The 18,838-nt window shown below is 40.6% G+C and overlaps 1 protein-coding gene across 1 annotated transcript; it reads right to left on the bottom strand.

Moving 5' to 3' along the window:
* Nucleotides 1-449: 449 nt before the first annotated feature.
* Nucleotides 450-15,178, bottom strand: LOC117447762 (cytochrome P450 3A40-like). Its single transcript, XM_034084650.2, has 13 exons — nucleotides 15,023-15,178; nucleotides 14,849-14,942; nucleotides 14,070-14,122; nucleotides 13,639-13,738; nucleotides 13,438-13,551; nucleotides 13,017-13,105; nucleotides 12,761-12,909; nucleotides 12,523-12,650; nucleotides 12,359-12,434; nucleotides 12,114-12,274; nucleotides 11,091-11,317; nucleotides 10,509-10,671; nucleotides 450-784 (listed from the first exon to the last, which is right to left on the bottom strand). The coding sequence occupies exons 1-13, from the start codon at nucleotides 15,085-15,087 to the stop codon at nucleotides 707-709; spliced, it is 1,497 nt and encodes a 498-aa protein (XP_033940541.1). The 5' UTR covers nucleotides 15,088-15,178; the 3' UTR covers nucleotides 450-706.
* Between the last annotated feature and the right edge of the window lie 3,660 nt (nucleotides 15,179-18,838).

An 18,838-nucleotide genomic window follows, 5' to 3' on the forward strand; every position in this document is an offset into this window, starting at 1 on the left:
TTATGACAACATCATAGTGCACTTTATGCTTTTTATTACTGAAATATCTGATAAAACATTAACTCACTTCCTGGCTGATATCTGAACAAACTCTATTTACTTTTGTATTGTCCCATGTTTTACACAGGGTGAAAACAAAAACATGAACACCTGCCAAATGTAATGAAACCTGTGCAATCAGCCTGCAATACATTTCAGTAATCACCTCTGTTTTGTTATCAGAGAAGTGTTGATTTAGCTGTACTATTTAGAAATTAGACATGGTGCTGTTGTTTGGGATCAAAGTCTATCGTAAGTTGTCTTACCTACTGGAAAAATGACCCTCATATAAAACAATGAACCTCATATAAAACATATTTATTTTAAGTATCAACATGTACTGTCCTGCTTCTGTTGTTCAGACACATCTTTAGCCCCTGTACGTTGCATGCTGCTCTGATAGTGTAAATCACATTTAAAAATCAGAGTGCATATGAGAAAAAATCCATTTATTTTATCGTTAACACAGGCTTTACAAATTATCCATTTGTGAAACAATGTATTTTGACATTAAAGCTTTGACAGGAAAAAAAGAAGTAACTGATACAATTGCACACACAACTGTACTTTTACCTTGGTAAAATGTATGTAATTATTTACAATAGGTCGGTATGCATAAATGCTCAAATGATTAACCATTATATTCTTGTTTTTTTCAGTTTAAGGGTTAAGAACGTGCCTCCAGCGTCAGCTGAATTGGACGTTTTGGCATCAGCAGACCCTGGATGTCCATCTCCAAGGGTATCTGGCAGGAAATGATGCGCAAAGAGAAAGAGAAGTGTGAACAAAGTCAACAATGCACAACTAAACAAACATCCGGCAGCATTACATAACTTAATATAACAGGGGGGTATACTACGAAGCAGGATTTTCGCTTAGCCGGCTAAATTCAGGGAAAACTCCGGCTTTCCGGTCCTATGAAGCTGGTTCTCTTTTGAGCAGGCTAGATCTCCATGGTAACTTATGCTTAGCGGCTAACCTGGTCGGGACCAGGGGGGTATACTGCGAAGCTCTGACCAATCAGAGCTCAGTGTGCGGAGTTTAAAGCGATCAAGTCATATTACAGGAGAAAGGAAATACAGAAAAACTGCCGTCGCAGGAAAGACGGCCGGCAAAAATCACCGACTGTGTGAACGTGAACATTAATAGAATATCACCTCCCATCTTCAGAGCAATCTGACTATTATAACATTAGCGTTAAGAAAGCTTACTTAAATATCGGCCACAACATAAGTAACCGGATCAGAGTACATTAAGTACAGTCCGCGGCATATCACTTCATAATGTATCATATATCTCCTTATCTGAGTCAGCTGAGCCGTATCTGGCCGTGCAACACTCAGTGTCACATACTGTATGCAGAAGTATTATTTTAAGCAACACATAAATTGACGAAACACTCGAGACAAATGTAATTGAAGTCAGATCGTGTTTTAGACGGGGCAGTGATATCATAAACCTGTTAATGTACGCATTCAAACACTTTTTCTTTTGCCAGCTGTATTCACCTTGCAGGTGCAGCTCTGTGGCTTTGATCCTGGATAAAGTGTTTAAGTCATGGATATTTAATTTAACTTCTTCATATATATGTCTAATATTATAGTTGACTTTTCATTCAGGAAGTATGACGCTGCGCTGTCAGTACGCTTCTCCATGTTTGTGATTGGTCGAATGCTCCAAATACCACCCCTTTCATGTGAACGCGCACCTAACTAGATAGGACACTGCTGGCTTGAGCGATCCACTTGATAACCCGTGTCGTAGGACCGTTTAGCGAGAGCGCGTATGTTTTGGATTAGGCCAACCGGCTAACTCAAACATATCCAGGTTAGGTTGAACCAGCTTCGTAGTATAGGCCCCAGGTGGGCACCCGCCTGGCTCTTTCAGTTGTGTTGTTTGTTTACATTTTACAGTGACGTTGACGTCACTTCTTCTTTGGCACGTTAGAGCCCACTACTATTGCAATACTGCCCCGAGTGGCTGTTATTGTTAAATAATGTTTGTGTTCGTTCGGATGAATTTCTTTGAGCTATGACTTCTTTATCCTCTTCGTAATGCAGACTGAGCTCTGTGTAATTATTTATTATGTTTAAGTTTATTCATGGTAATGCTCTGGGATTTAGTGTCCAGGGCTGCTGGGCCTTCTTAAAGGTTGTTTTGTGTTTTTCTGTATTTTTCTTTTTGTGTTTGAATGTTTTGTATGTCTGTTTTACATTAATGGTTGAATCTAGCAATCTTTACAATCATGAATCGCATGTATGCGTAACAAGTGACAGGAACATTATTTGCTATTATTTCCAGACTGGATGAATGAAAGGGTATGAAAATCATTCATTTGAATATCGGGAGCTTATTGCCCAAAATTGATTTACTTCGGATATGGGTTGTTCTACATAAACCTAAAATCATCACACTCTCTGAAACTTGGCTTAATAGTAACATTTCCGATAGTGAACTACAAATCACAAATTATTTGCTTTACAGATCCGATAGATGCAGCAGGGGTGGAGGTGTGGCTATTTATGTCTCCTCTGACCTTGTGACTGAGCTAATTGCTACTTCTATAGAGCCTCTACATTTTGAATGTATTTTTCTTAAAAGTATTTTTCATGAAAATAAATGCTTAACTATTGGTAGCATCTATAGGCCACCTTCTTCACCTGCAGAGTCTTTTAACCATATAATTGACACTATCAACTCCATTTCCTGCGGAAATGAAATAATCTTGCTTGGTGATTTCAACAAAAATTGGTTGGATAAATCATCTGATAGAGAGAAAAAACTTTTCAGTAGTCTAAATGTTAAACAGCTAATTAATGAGCCAACTCGTATCACTCTTAGAACCCAATCTCTGCTTGACTGGATACTGGTGTCACACGCTGACAGAATCTTAAAAGCTGGTGTCATGTCTGATTGCTTCAGCGATCATTCAATTGTTTATTGCGTATGGAAAATAAAATTAATTAAACTACCTCCAAAACTAGTCAAAATCAGACAATATAAAAAATTGAATGTTGATTTATTTATTAATGATGTTGTTGCCCTTAATTGGGACAGATTTCAACTAATACCTTTTGTACAAGATGCTTGGGATTTTCTGCATAAAGAGCTCACTGATGTCATGAACAAACATGCACCTGTGAGAACGATGCATTGGTCAAAGGTCAACATCTCCCTTGGATCAATTCTGAACTCATCAGTCTCTTTAGGGAAAGGGATAAAGCATGGTCGATATATCGTCATTCAAGAACTATAGCCGATTGGGAAGTATACAGGCATCTCCGAAATCTGAGTAAAACCAAAACCCGAAATGCTAAATCGAACTACTATAAAGAGTCTCTCACATCGGACTTTAAGAATCCCAAGCAATTTTGGACTAAAATTAAATCCATTTTAAATAAATCAGGTAAACATTCTATTAATAAAATAAGAACTGCCGATACAATAATTCATAACCCATTATCCATTGCCCAAATATTTAATCAGCATTTCGCTAATGTATGTTCCACACTACTATCTGACGACTGGTATTTCTAATAGTAACTCATACTGCAACAGTTCTTTTTCTTTTAAGAAAATTCTACCACACGAAGTTCATAATGCTATCACAGAATTAAAAGTGGATGGCAGTGCAGGACTCGATGGTATAGAAAACAGGTTCATAAAACAGGCGTCCCATATTCTCATGACACTTGCTGATTTGTTCAACCCGTCTTTGTCCACCTGTGAGTTGCCGACTATTTGGAAATGTGCTCGCATCATTCCACTGCATAAAGGTGGTGATTTACTTGATAGAAATAATTATAGACCAATCTCTATAATCTGTTCTATTTCCAAAGTTCTGGAGAAAATAATTTATAATCAACTCTCACATTATCTCAATACTTATAATATTTTATCTCCGGTTCAATCTGGTTTCAGGCCTAATCACTCCACAACAACTGCCCAACTTAAATTTACGAATGACTTGTACTCTGCTTCAGATGATGGTGAACTCACAGGTGCCATTTTTATTGACTTGACAAAAGCCTTTGATTTCGTTGATCGATATCTGCTCTTGGATAAACTTCACGGCATTGGCCTTTCTAATAATACAGTGTTATGGTTTAACTCGTACCTTCACAGTAGAAAGCAATGTGTGGTTGTTAATGGAAACAGTCTGACCTGTTGATCCAACAAAAGGGTGTACCCCAAGGATCAACTCTGGGCCCACTTCTGTTCTCTATTTACATAAATGATTTATCTTCTTGTCTCATTAATTGTTGTACTCACCTTTATGCTGATGACACTGTCATATATACACCCAAATCAGATTTTTCACAAATTCAGATCTCTCTTCTATCAGATTTTAATATCTTACAGGACTGGCCATCACACAATAAACTACTGCTTAACAAAACAAAATCTTATACCATGGTCTTTGGTACCAGGCAGAAGCTCAAATCCAAACCTAATGTAGTAATAACATGTAAGGATGGCACTTCTCTGCATAAAGTTGATAGCTTTAAATATCTTGGTGTATGGCTAGACTCAGAACTTTCATTTAAACCACATAAAGCATGTAATACAAAAAGTCAATTACGGAATCGGTGTTTTACACCGCTCTCGCAATTGTTTTACGCTCAGTGTCCGGAAGAGAATTGCTTCTCAACTTATTCTTCCGATTATGGACTATTGTGATGTTGTCTACCAAAATGCACATAAATCAGATCTTGCTCCACTCAACATAGCCTACAATAGACTATGCAGATTTGTTCTTGGTTGTCCTTTTCGTACACATCACTGCACAATGTATAACCAACATAAATGGCCTTCTTTAAATGTAAGAAGACGCATGCATTGGCTTCAGCTGATATTTAAAATGCATTTATCTTAACTATCCCCCTTATTTAAAGCAGTATTTTGTACCCTACTCACCAAATCATCAAGTTAGACATTCTGTTCAGATTTATTTCTCTGTCCCCTCTGCAAAAAAATTGATTGGCAGAAGAGCGTTCATGTTCAAAGCCCCAACTGACTGGAATACTTTACCTGCTGCTATTAGATCTTTTGCATCATTGGGTATGTTTAAACATGCATTATCATCTCACTTTCAACTGGTCTGTACTTGTTATTAATGAAACTGATTTGCTCGACTGTATCTCAAATTGTAAAGATTGTATGCATTACTTGCATTTTACTTAATAGACTGTATGTGGTTTGTCTTGTGTGTCATGTTTTGCATTTTGTCTTTTTGTTTATGTATGTCTGTAAGTTGTTGCTATTGTCAGTACCCCCTTGAAAACGAGATGGTGCATCTCAAGGGGTTTATCCCAATCAATAAACATTTCTATATATATACAGAAGGTAGTAACCTCATTTAAGGAACTGGCAGCTTATTGAGTGCGTTATTTTAACATTACAGCAAAAACAGCAGTAACTCTCCCGGCCCAGTGATGAACAGTGTCACCTTTACCTTTGTACAGAGTGTCAGGTTAATGGCTTTTGATCTTTGGACAGACCTACATGCACAAAAATCATGATTGGCTGGCTATCCTAGGTGTCATATAACTCTTGTTTTCCAAATTAAACTAGCAGTATCTTGATCGTAAGGATATGGTACTGGATCAAACTGCACCATGAAATAGATTACGTATTCACCATCAGAGATGGGGTCGTTACTAAAAAAAATGGAATATATTACACTACTTCGTTACTCTCTACATAAAGTAACTCGTTACTTTACTCGCAGGGCCGGTGTCGGTACCATATGTGTTCGGGGGCCGTCTCTTACCAATGACGTCACGCATTGTACGCATTGTGATTGGCTGTACGGTAATTTACCCAGGGGTGCTTGGGGGCAAATCACATCTACAGATCATGACGAACCGAATTGAAGTATTCCTATACTCCTAGCGTGTGAAAATTGTTTGTGAAAAACATGTAAAAAAAAAACATGAAAACGGAGCAATGGCTGTACGGCAACTCAAGAGGACCATCATACACGGTCAAATTCCGAACATTTAAACACAGCCTACACTTCATTCTTTACTTTGTCCGTTATTATATGTAGAAGATATTACTTTTTTCTCTGTGATGTTGTTTCCATAGCAACAACTTCAAACAGGAAGTTAACCTAAATTACATTTAAGACACTGCAACGAAAAGTAACAAAAACAATGTAAAAGCCTTTTCCGTTTCACAGAACACAAATTGGGTTATTTACATAATTATGTTTACACTGTTGATTGTTATTTTTGGGGGACATACGACACATCAAATCACATCTACAGACGAAGCGAATGAAAGTACTCCCATACTCCTAGCATGTGAAAATGTTTGTGAATAATGTGTGCAAAATCTCAGAAAACGGAGCAGTGGCTGCGATGCTAGCTTTGCGGCTAGCGGTTAGCATTTTCAATGGAAATATACATCGAAACATCATGTTGCACAATCACAATGCGTGACGTCATTACGTCGTGACGTCACTGGTAAGAGACGGACCCCGAACACATATGAGAGGTTTCTCAATACTCAAATTTCCCCTCCTCGACTCCTCCGGTAGTGACCCGGAAATGAATTTCAGAGCGCCATGTTGAAGGACATCTCATTTCTCTAAATGCACTTCGAGGACCGAGGACCGAGGACCGAGCATCGAGCAGGCTCTCTGGAGTAGCTCTAACCGAGGAGACACTGATGCATCCTCCAGGAAAATATATCACAGAAAATATATCACAGAAAACAGAACAAGAATCGACAACTCGACCCTCTGCTCACTCCTTTCCATAAAATACAGGTCCAGCCCACACATATGCTCCATCAAGGATAGTGCTACAGGCCGCAAGGCAGTGCACTTACAACTACAATAAGCATGTTAATGTTAATCTAATACAGCTCCGGCGATCCACTAGCAGCACCCCCCCCCCCCCGGTTTTGAAATGCTCCCGATTTCTGAGGTCTCAAGGTTGGCAAGCATGATAACAGGCCTACATTACTTTTTGTATGCTGTAGTTTAGTAGATATCTACAAACAAAGAGTCGATATTTTTCTAAGACCATTTAGTGCTTCACATAATAAAATACGCAACGGCTGTAGCCTGATTATGCTTTAGGGGCAGTAGGTGTGTGTGTGGTACAGTGTGTAGCAGCGACGTGCAGTCAGGGGAGGCAGAGCCTCACCTGTCATACTCCAATGTAACGGAAAAACAACTAAAGAAAAACTAAATAGTAATAATAAAATGTCTCCACTGATCTGTGTTGTAAATGTGATTTATGTATGATTCCAATCGCTTCTTACAGTCAAAATCAGAAAATGTTCCGAGCTCCGCTACAACTACGGGTAGCGATGAGAAGTGAGGCAGGGATGAGCTCTGCCTCTCGTAAGCCCACAGTAACTGGCTGGAGCGCGGGCACTTATTTTGTGAGCGCGCTCAAGCCAGTTACGGCCCCTACACACGGCGGCGTGCGTTGCCGCTTCAACGCTTCTGCCCATTCACTTTGAATGGGGTGATGTCACGATTCGCCGAACTGCATTGTGGGAGCAAAGCGTAGCTTCTCTCGCGGTGCTCGCTGCAAAAGTAGAGCAATGTTCTACTTTTGCCGCCTCGACGGAGGCGTCAGCCAATCAAATCCCGCGTATGCAAATCTGACAGTACAAGCACTAGCCAATCAAACCGTGTGTATGTTGGGAGAGCCAGACCGCAGTTATTTCCCATATGTCAAAAAATGGAGAAGATTATCGTGGCGGTAGGGAATCACCCGGTACTCTATGACCAGTCCCTCTTTACATACAGGGATACAAACCGGAGGAGCCAGGCATGGGGGGAGGTGGCAGAGACAGTGGGTGAAACTGGTAGGTTTTCGCTTGTTTGCGGAGTTTATATCCAGTGTACTTCGTTTGAATGGACAGCTAGCAAGCATAGACAGTATATTTAGCCAGCATGGATGTAGCATGAATGCTTTGCTTTGTATGTCCGGGGTGGGACATTCATGTGATTGGTTGTTGCTCGTGTTGACTCCCCAAGCTCAAGACACGCCCACCGCCAACGCACGCCGCCGTGTGTAGGGGCCGTTACTGTGGGGTAAGGTGAGGCACAGATGAGCTCTGCCTCACCTCAGAATGCGTCACCCCACAGAAACTGTCTGGAAAGCGGGCCCTAAGCGCATGCCTGTTACCATCTCACTGTATGTCACCAATGTAATGTTTGTAGATCCCTTTATTACATTTATCCTCGCCATCCATAGTCTCTAAATAACTTATTTCACGTATATATGATATTTAAGCTCCCTGGTCTCATCATACAACGGCAATGAAAAAAGCACCAGGGGAGGCAGCCATAACCTCTGCCGCACTGAAGGGGTCACAAGTGAGCCCACAGGTTCTTGTTGCTACTGTTATTCTACGCAGAGACGGTAGACGACGTTCTTATTATACATCCATGCGGTAGACGCAAACAACAAACTAGACTTTTAAAACTACAGGAAGATAAGGAGGACTTTTACAAAAAAGTAATAGAGATTGTTGTCCAGAAGGAGAGCATGGACTTCATCTTCAAGTCAAGGTAAGACCCCAATTGTAATGGAAATGGGATCTTACTAAGAAAGAACAATCCAATATTTAGATTTTGGGTATTCTTTTGTTGAACGGTCTGTTTAAAATGAATCGAAGCATCAGACTAAAAAAGCTTTTGAAAATAACCGACTATTGAGAGACAGCAAGCGCATTTCGTGGCATCTGCAGGCAGTGGCAAGTACTTCCGGCATATGCCACAACTTACCGAGGCATCTGCCGCTGCTCAACGGGAGTTGCCACAAGATGCCAGAGTAAGAGAAGGTTTACTGTAGCTGCCACTCGCCTTACGTGGCAAATGCTGCTATTTAAACCCGTATTTATCATGTAAAATGTCGCTGTTTAGGCATGACTTTATCGAACTGATCTGTACACAGGACTGATGATCTGTACACATGGTTGGGTTGTAACGGAATACATGTAACGGCGTTACGTAAATCAGAATACAAAAATCAAGTAGCCTAACTGTATTCAGCTCGCGTTACATTTGAAAAACAACTAATCCGAACTAATGCCACGGAGTAGTGGCCACTGTGGCAGATGCCGGAAGTAAGTAAAATATTTCAAGTGCTACTCAACTGGCTTTAGGTAAGCCAGACCTTTATTAGTATACAAGTGCTTTGTTAATAGTTCTATTGCTCGAAGTGGAGTCGAAAGAGATGAGTTTTCAGTCTGCGCCGGAAGGAATATTTCAATTAAGGTCAAAATATAATATTTGTAAATCTGTCTCTGAAAGAGTCAGTGCTTCACCAGCCATGAACCTCACCGCACGTCACTGGTGTGTAGGTGTGTGTTGTACAGTGCGTAGATGCGGCGGACAGACGGGTCTCAGTTGGTTTGGTGTCCTATGCTTACTTTTAATACTTGTACAACTTTTGGCCCATAATTTCAATTCTCCATTTCAGCAACCAGAGAGAGAGGGGGGGATATATCCAGTCTCTGATTGTGTTACGTTATTATAAGAGTGCTCTCATACTTGTTTGATTCTGAAATTGTATATATTTATATAAATACATGTGCGATATGTCCGCATCTGTAGTCTGTTATTGTCTCATTATACCGCACTGTGAATGAATTAAAAGTAAATATATAAGTCATCATGAACACATCTGTCCATCAGACAGAGGGCTGCTGTGCCTCCTGTCATCATTAATGGACGTCTCTTTAAAATGACCGCTCAGAGGAGAGGAGTTCTAATTTCTCTAACCACCTGCTGCTTCCACTCCTCTCTCCTCGGTTCCCCTCCTCAGTCCTCCGCTCGCATCTGCTGTGGGCGGCACCAAGTCTCGAGGAAGGGGGAGGGGAGGGAACATTTGAGTATTGAGAAACCTCTATGGTACCCATGGATGTATAGATGGTACCCCGAACACATATGGTACCGACACCGGCCCGCCCCTCCCTACGGGCAAATCACGCAGACTGCTAAAGTTTCAAATGTTCTCTTTAGTTCAGTTTCCATTGTCGCATAAGAGATAAGACTGATCCAGATAGCTCCTGAATGTTTTCCTATCTGACCATGGCTGTCCTCTGTCTCCTGCCATCTGTATTTTGCGCAGTATCTCTACTCGCGTTACACCCAACTCTGTTCACCATAATCAAATCAAGTTTTATTTATATAGCACATTTAAAAGCAATTTTTGATCGAGCCAAAGTGCTGTAATACAAATACATTACTACAATCACAATAAACTGTAATATACTGTAGGCTATTTTATTATATGTACAGCACTTTGACTCGACCAAAAATCGTTTATAAATGTGCTATATAAATAAAAATTGATTTGATTTGAATAAAAGACAATAATTTACAACAGAAATATAAAAAAACAAAAACACAGGGAATAGTCAGGTGTCATACTCTGCTCTGACTAGAAATAAGCAATTACAAGCAGTGTTAAGATAAAAAAAATCTGTGGTCTCACCTCAGTCTCCTTACACACAGAGAAGCTGTACCTCTGCAGGATCTCCACCAATGCTAGTCTCATCATCACCAGAGCAAATCGCATCCCGATGCAGTTCCTGGGTCCTGCCCCGAAAGGCATGTATGTGTACGGATCAATATTCCCCTTGTTTTCCTTGCTGAACCTGGGGACACACAAACGTAAACATGTACACACACAAATGTAAACATGTCCACACACACAAATGTAAACATGTCCACACACACACACAAATGTAAACATGTCCACACACACAAATGTAAACATGTCCACACACACAAATGTAAACATGTCCACACACACACACACACACACACACACACACACGTAAACACGTACACGTACACACATGTAAACGCGCGTCTCCACACACACGCGCGTCTCCACACACACGCGCGTCTCCACACACACACACGTCTCCACACACACACACACACGTCTCCACACACACACACACACGTCTCCACACACACACACGTCTCCACACACGCACACGCAGAGCTTAGGTTATTTTTGTGGTTGTTTTGGTTAACCTTAGCATATAGATATATACAGTATATTAACCTCTCAGGTTTGAACTCCTCTGGCTCGGGCCACAGATCAGGGTCCCTGTGAAGGGTCCATGTGGGTACAATCACTACCATATCTTTGGGAATCACAAGGCCATTTATCTCCACAGTCGCCTTGGCCACACGCTCCAGACGTGGGGCAATTGGGTACAATCGGAGAGACTCGTTGATGACGCCGTCTAGATACTCCATCTCCATCAGAGCCTGGTACTCAACAGGACCCTTCAAACACAAAGACACACATATACATGAAAAGACCACGACTCAATTATATCAAGGACATTTTGGACCACAAGAACACTAGAGGGAAACGATAACGGTTAATAACTGAGGCTAAATAAGTAACACTGCTCTCCTTTATAAGGAATGGGAACCATATCCATAACCACCTATAGGTTTAGCTAGCTAGCTGGCTAATAACACTTTAATGATGCTCTGGTTACAGAAAAGTGACTTCCCCATAACAACCATTGCTATTTTATTTTGTATTAGTCAAATGAGAAGGAAAAAAGTTCAATATAGATCTGTTCCGTTCATTTATTTTCCTATAGGCAGCACTCTGGTAAATACAAGTACAGACTGCAGCTGGTCAGCTTACCTAAACCAAAAGGAGGAGACAAGTGGGAAACCGCTTACCTGACAAAAGGTTAAAAATCTGCCTAGAAACTCTTCTGATGGTTACTAATACTTTCGACCTTGTTTGATTAAATCAAACAGATCCAAAATAACAAGTTGCTATTTTACAGTGGCAAGCTGGATCCAGTTTCTAATCATATGCTTTAATAACACACCTGGAGAATTATCACTTAACTCAGCAGCTTTACTGGGTTTGTCCTCTTTTTGGTTATAGCATAGCCTACAGACACGTTTAGCTATATTCTTATAGATCCTTAAGAGTTGGTGGAAATGTTATCTTATCTAGCTGCCAAAAACCAATGAAACAGCTTTACATTAATTATATTGAGACCCACGTGCTATACTTCCAATATTGTCCTCCCCCCACCCACTTATACCACACCTTGTTAGGGAAAGTGGAGTCCACCTCCTCTTGCAGCCGTTTCATGATATGAGGGTTTATCGCTAGATTATAAGCCAAGAAACTGAGAGAGCTGCTGCTTGTTTCATAGCCAGCAAACAGGAAAATCATTGCTTGAGAGAGGATCTCATGATCGCTTAAACCTGGGGAGATAGCAAAGAGATATTATTAAGATTTGTTTTAAGTCGTGCTTTAATGTGTGTACTGTATGTGGCTGTGTGCGTCACCCTTGTTCTCTTCCACTTTACTGGAATCATGGGTTTTCTGGGAGTCAATCATCAGCTGAAGGAAATCCACTCGACTCTAAAAGAAGACAAAATAATAGCTTTGATTATATTTTTGATAACACTATACACATAATGTATATACACACATGCACAGACAGGCATACCTTTTGCTTGCTTTGCTCTCGACCAGTCTTGATCTTCTGCAGTGCAGCGTAAAAGAAATCAGTGACCGAAGCAGGGAAAAATGAAAACTTCAACTTCTCAAAAATAGGACCCATGAAGGGAAAAAAAGCTGTTCAAGGACAAAGGAAGGACACTGGTTGTATTTACTGTACATATTCGACAGGTGAAGGACACAATTATGAATAGCTGCATTTAATAGAAGCAACATTTATTATTTACCAACAATGAGGAAGACAGGGTAGAAAAAATCAAACTTCAACATCTTCTTGATGTTTGTGACAAAAGGGTCTGAGGGGTTGTTGAGTGAGTCAATGTCGACACTGAAGGCTGTGCTGGTCACTACATCCATACTGTAGGGTCCAAAGAACCTAAGGAGCAAACAAACCCATGACCTTATCCTTTCAGGCCTAAACAGACATGTATTGCAATAAACGTATACAGTATGTATTGAATTTGTTGTATTTAGTGTCCTTACTCCTTCATCTCTAAGGGCTCATCCTTGTCTGCCTTCTTCTTCATGCTGCTGAGCAGGTTAGCAGAGTGGTGCTTCATTATGCTAAACATCTGCGGTGCAGGGAAATATTGAACGTGTTTACTTAAAACTGAAAAGTAGAACACACATCACAATACACAAAGAGTTTCTGCTGTTTTGGTTTAAAAAGCAGTTGCAGAATAAGTCTGACTGGCCACAAGGTGATAAAAGGAAAATGAACATTTCAGTTACACATAACCATTTTCTTATTTTTCTCTTTGTTCTTTGTTTTGTCAAATGCAGAGTACTTTCTCCTCTTTAGGCCTTTAAGAAATCCCAGAGCAATCCAAGGAGCAACAACACTTTTTGGTTGAACTAATGATTAGGTAAGTTTAACATGCAATAAAGGGAGATGGGGCTGTACCTCCTTCAGTCTCCCTGAGGTGAAGGAGGGAGAGAGAACGCTGCGGATCCTCCTCCACTGATCGTCCTCAGCGATTGACACAGCATCGTAAAGCTCCCCGTTCAGACGGAAGTTCTGCAACAGAGTTATACGAAACATGCCACAGATAAGAAGAGTTCAAGTAACACAATGACTTATCAAATGTGTTTTAGTTTAGCTTACTCTGCGATTGGTGAAGAGAGAGTAACACTCCTTTATCAGAACAGTTTTGATCATGGCCGGATCTGTGATGCACAGCACGGGCTGACGGCCATCAAATATGCTAAATATGACAAGTGAACAGAATATGAATAGATACAAAAAACCTACCAGGTGAGATTTTGATAAAGTCAGAGGCAAAGCTTCTTTGTAAAACAGATATACAATAATACTACAAACAGAAAAAGCATATTTTATATTTTTATATAGACAAAGGACAACAATCAGATAATGCAGTAATGAAAAACCTGAAATGATTCATTACTTCTGCCTTTTCTCCAGGATGAGTGGGGGTACAATTACATTACATTCAAGATGTTAACATGACACCAAGAACTTAATTAGCACACAATACATAATACACAATACAGGCACTGTCCATCTGGCAGACTTACCCCCATGTTTTTCCATATTTCTTGAAGCAATTCTCGTCAAAGACAGTGAATCCCTGACAAAAAAAGATTATGAATTAAACACCTTCCTTCTGTCCACTTCAATGCATTGGAGATATCTGTAGCATGAATACAAATGTTTAAATATGGAAATCATTAACATAAGTAGTGTTAATCCTGAAGGATATATCAACAAAAACAAGAGTTGCAACACGGTGAATGTTAAAATGATCAATCATTAAATCATCCGTTTCAACAACTTCACTTCAGACTTCCCACAAAATAAAATATGTTTAAACACTGATGGATTACCGAATGTAAAATAAATGGGAAAAGGAGCACTTTCATAATCAGATTTTAATAACACAAGTAAAATACTTTATTTCCATCTTAGAAATTGAACACTGATACGTTTATAATAACAATTGCATTAGTGGTTTAACCTATGAGAAAATGGTGAAACCATTAAAAACTGAATGACACAATATGCATGATGTAATCAGAGATTTAAACTCCACACCCAAACTTCACCCATTACACACACATGCTAACCTTGTGGAGTTTTAAATGACTTTATCAGTATGCAAAGTGTAGATATCATCAAGGCATAACATACCAGTTTCACTCAGTATCATGTACTTTTACACATAAATGTAAGTAACTTTTACACATAATCACTTTGAATGATATTTGTAACGTGCTCTACCACACTATCCTGCTTAGCCTGTACACTCTGGTATGAATCGATTGAGTATTGATTTTGAAAAGTTATGTTGACCAACCTTTTTATATCCCAACATGGTCCCAAAAAAAGGGATTGGTGTTGGACCAGGGACGCCCATTTTCTTAAATGTAGTAAATGGCCAGCAGACATACCTGGAAAACAAAATAACAGAAGAGTTAAATAAACACACACACAGCATACATACTTCGGACGAATATTTTCAAACACTCACACAACGGTCAGTGTGATGAAAGCCACCAGGAGGGTCCATGTCTCAGTGGAAAAATAAAAAACCATCTCTGCGTGTTTTTTCTTTTTTGTCAATGGCAGCACAAGCTCCACTAAAGCCCAAAATCACGGACCAAAGGCTTTTATGTCGTGCTGCACAATCAGGTTATTCCGGTTGCGTGACCAAGGGGGCGTGTGTGAGAGCTGAACCAATTACAGACACGCACTGTTATGTGAATCATTAACAGAAAGAAACTAAACACCGTTATTAAATAACAGGTATTATTATCTCTGTCGTCTGTGACGCAGCCATTTTAGGGCTCTAATAATTGTATTGCTTGTGTTACAGAAGCAATACAACCAAACCATTAAAGACACGGGAAATTGTCTTTAACAACCCAGCCATTAAAGACATGATTTCCTTTATGTACTTGTTAAAGAGCCTGTTGCTGTTTATTTATAGCTTTGAATTCTTTAAAACCAATATTATCTTCTTAAACTTGTATGGTAGTCAGGAGCATCACTTTCTAATGTTTATTGATATATTTAGAGGGAGGGGATCTAAAGTAATGGTTTAAAATCAGATTAGATTAGTTTCTACCATTTTCTTAAATTCATGGTAGTTTCAGTAATCCCATGGTAATTGAGGACACAAGTTATCTAAATGACTAATGTCATCTTTATGGCTTTCAGAAAGGACAGGAGACCGACAGGTGACTATCAAAGGACTAGCAGCAGCAGCATGATGATGATGATGATGTTAAATGTGTTGTTTTAGGAACATCCATTGCAAATACATGGAATTCAATAAACATTGAATAGCATATCATGCCGTTTTTGTCTGTGCCTTTTCCTCCGTGTTGTCCTGGTTGCTGTGCTGCCTCCTAGTCGCCACCATGGTTTGCTGTGCTGCCTGGGGATGCTCAAATCGCTCCGAGAAAGGAGTACGAATGTACGGCTTCCCCACTGACACAGAGCGGAGGAAAAAATGGCTGGCTCAAGTCAGCAGGAGCAATTTCACGACCAACAGCAACAAAATATGTGAGGTAATTATATACAAACACTGCATTTGCACTTTTTCACAAAACAAAAACCACACCATTGGGAACGCTTAATGTTTTGTTTAATACAAAAAAACGGAAAGGCTTGAAAAACACAGAGTTGAGACTCAGGGTGCAGGGTGAGGGTCTCAGTGCAGGTATTCAGGCTCCATTGAATCCCCCTCTGGTTCTTGTGCTGAAAGAGGGAGTAACAGACAGGAGAAAGGGTTATACACACCTATATAGCACTGTCACCTATTGGATGTGAAATTGCCTTGGGGAGATAAGGTGTGGTCTTTGTTCCCAATTGAAGTTATGCAACTTTATTATTTGTGAGTTTAACAAAGTATGACAAATGGCATCAGTAACAGATGTGATATGAATTTCTATAAAGTTGTCTCACATTCTTGGTCATATTTTATATACAGTATGTAATGAGTATAACATGTCCAGTAAGTATAAAGTGTTTCCTAATACTGTGTATTCAACCACTATGGAATATGTATGTGGGCAGACAAGATTCAGACACAGTTGTTCTGTGTGTGAAGTAACCTCAAGTCACTCCGCATGGAACTTTTTGATGCAGACCAGTTTGTCAAGACAAAAAAGGGCAAGACTAGGCTGAGAGCAGAGGCTATACCCACCATCTTCGTGCATCGCCCTGTGGTCAAAAAGAGAAGGGCCCCTGCACCACGATTCACCCCGGGACCTGTATCTACAAAGCCCATAGCTCATGATCACAGCTATAGTGTGAAAGGTGACACAGGTATAATAAGTATGAACTCTTAGTAACAAAAGTAATATTTGTTATTTTTAAGTGGTATAATATTTAAAATGTTCGAAAATGTACAGTGTCATGTCTTCTACTTACATTAGTCTCAAAGATTGAGGGAAGAAGGGATGAGGAGACTGAGAGAAAGGAAAGTGAGGGTGAAGAAAGAGAGGACATGGCTAGTGAGGAGAGACAGGGAGGGCGGACACCACCCACTCAGCCAGCAGCCAGTCAGCATACGAGGGAACCAGCAGCCAGTCAGCATACGAGGGAACCAGCAGCCAGTCAGCATACAAGGGAACCAGCAGCCAGTCAGCATACGAGGGAACCAGCAGCCAGTCAGCATACAAGGGAACCAGCAGCCAGTCAGCATACGAGGGAACCAGCAGCCAGTCAGCATACGAGGGAACCAGCAGCCAGTCAAACAGATCTATTAGAACAATTAAAGAGAAAATTAAAGAGCCAAGAAGGAATCACCAAAAAAGCAAAGGCTGCACTAAGAAAAATCAGGAAGGAAAATGCAGCTCTCAAGAAAACAATGAAAATTAGGGACAAGAAATATAAGAAAACGTTTTCAAAAGACCAACTGAAGGCATTAGGCAGACTCACAACAAAGGGGATGAAATGGAGCAATGAGACAATTAAGAAGGCTTTAAAAATTCGCTTTGCGAGCAGACCAACGGGTTACAAAACTCTGCAGGAATTGAAGATTCCCCTTCCAGGAATAAGGACACTGCAAAGAAGGATGCAATGTGTTAAGTTTGAGCCTGGTGTGTTGACAGAGGTCTTTGATTTCCTAAAATTGAAGACAGATAGATTGACAGACCTTGAAAGGGAGTGTGTGTTGACCTTGGATGAAATGGCAATCACACCAAGTGTGGAGTTAGACATGATTACAGGCAAACTGTACAGTGATGTGACTTTACCAGGTCACACAGGGGTGGCAACACATGCTTGTGTGTTTATGTTGGCTGGAAACACAACACGGTAGAAGCAAGTAGTGGCATATCATTACACTGGCAATTCTACCAATGGAGCAGAGTACAGGCCAATCATTATTGATATAATACAGAGGGCAGCATCCATAGGGCTACATGTGCTTGATGTCACCACCGACATGGGTAGCCCTAACCGAGCCATGTGGAAATCCTTTGGGGTGGACCAAAATAAAACCGGTGCCACATCCAGCAAAACCAGACAGGCAGCTCTATTTCATGCCCGATGTCCCACATCTGGTAAAACATTTAAAAAGTGCCCTTGTCCGTGGGCAGGTCTTCATAATTCCTGAGGATGTTGTTAATAGAGAGAACCTCCCCTCTAACGAGGTTTCTGTGGTCCCCATTAAGGACTTATTGACCTTTCAGGAAGGGATGGCCTTAAAAATAGCTCCCCATCTTTCAGCTGCAGCCATCGAGCCAAGTCACTTTAAAAGCCGCGTTCACACCGCAGGACTTTCCCTGGTACTTTAGTTCTTTAGTTCCGTTAGTACCAATAATGTCGCGTTCACACCGCCGGGACTACTCAGTGCCGGGAACTCTTTTGGTACTTTTTAGTCCCTGCTAGAGAGGTGGTACGAACCTGGTGACAAAAGAGTGCCAATTTCTATTCTATTTCTATTGGCTGGGCGAATTGCAAACCACGCCCAGTTAGACTCTGAATTTGTTTTGTTAGGCAGCCATTTTTTTCCTCGCTATAAAACCACATCCACACCTGAGCGAATAGTTTTTTTGTACTTTAAAGCAGTTATGACCACACGTACTACAACACCGGAGCGGTGGAATGATGAGGAAGTGTCGGCGCTTCTGGCAATTTACGAAGAAGACGAAGTGACGTCAGCGTAATCGTGCCTCAGGGAAAGTAATGCGGTGTGAATGCGATTGGCACTAGCCCCCTGGCGGATTTAGTGCCGTGGTACTTTAGTGGTACTTTAGAACAGGTGTTGTGTCACATTATGCCTCCCCGTCATGAAATGCCCCCCTTGTCACGGGAACGCGCATTTCTAAATGAT

This window comes from Pseudochaenichthys georgianus, chromosome 1 (assembly GCF_902827115.2).
Source record: "Pseudochaenichthys georgianus chromosome 1, fPseGeo1.2, whole genome shotgun sequence".
NCBI classification, from domain to species: domain Eukaryota; kingdom Metazoa; phylum Chordata; class Actinopteri; order Perciformes; family Channichthyidae; genus Pseudochaenichthys; species Pseudochaenichthys georgianus.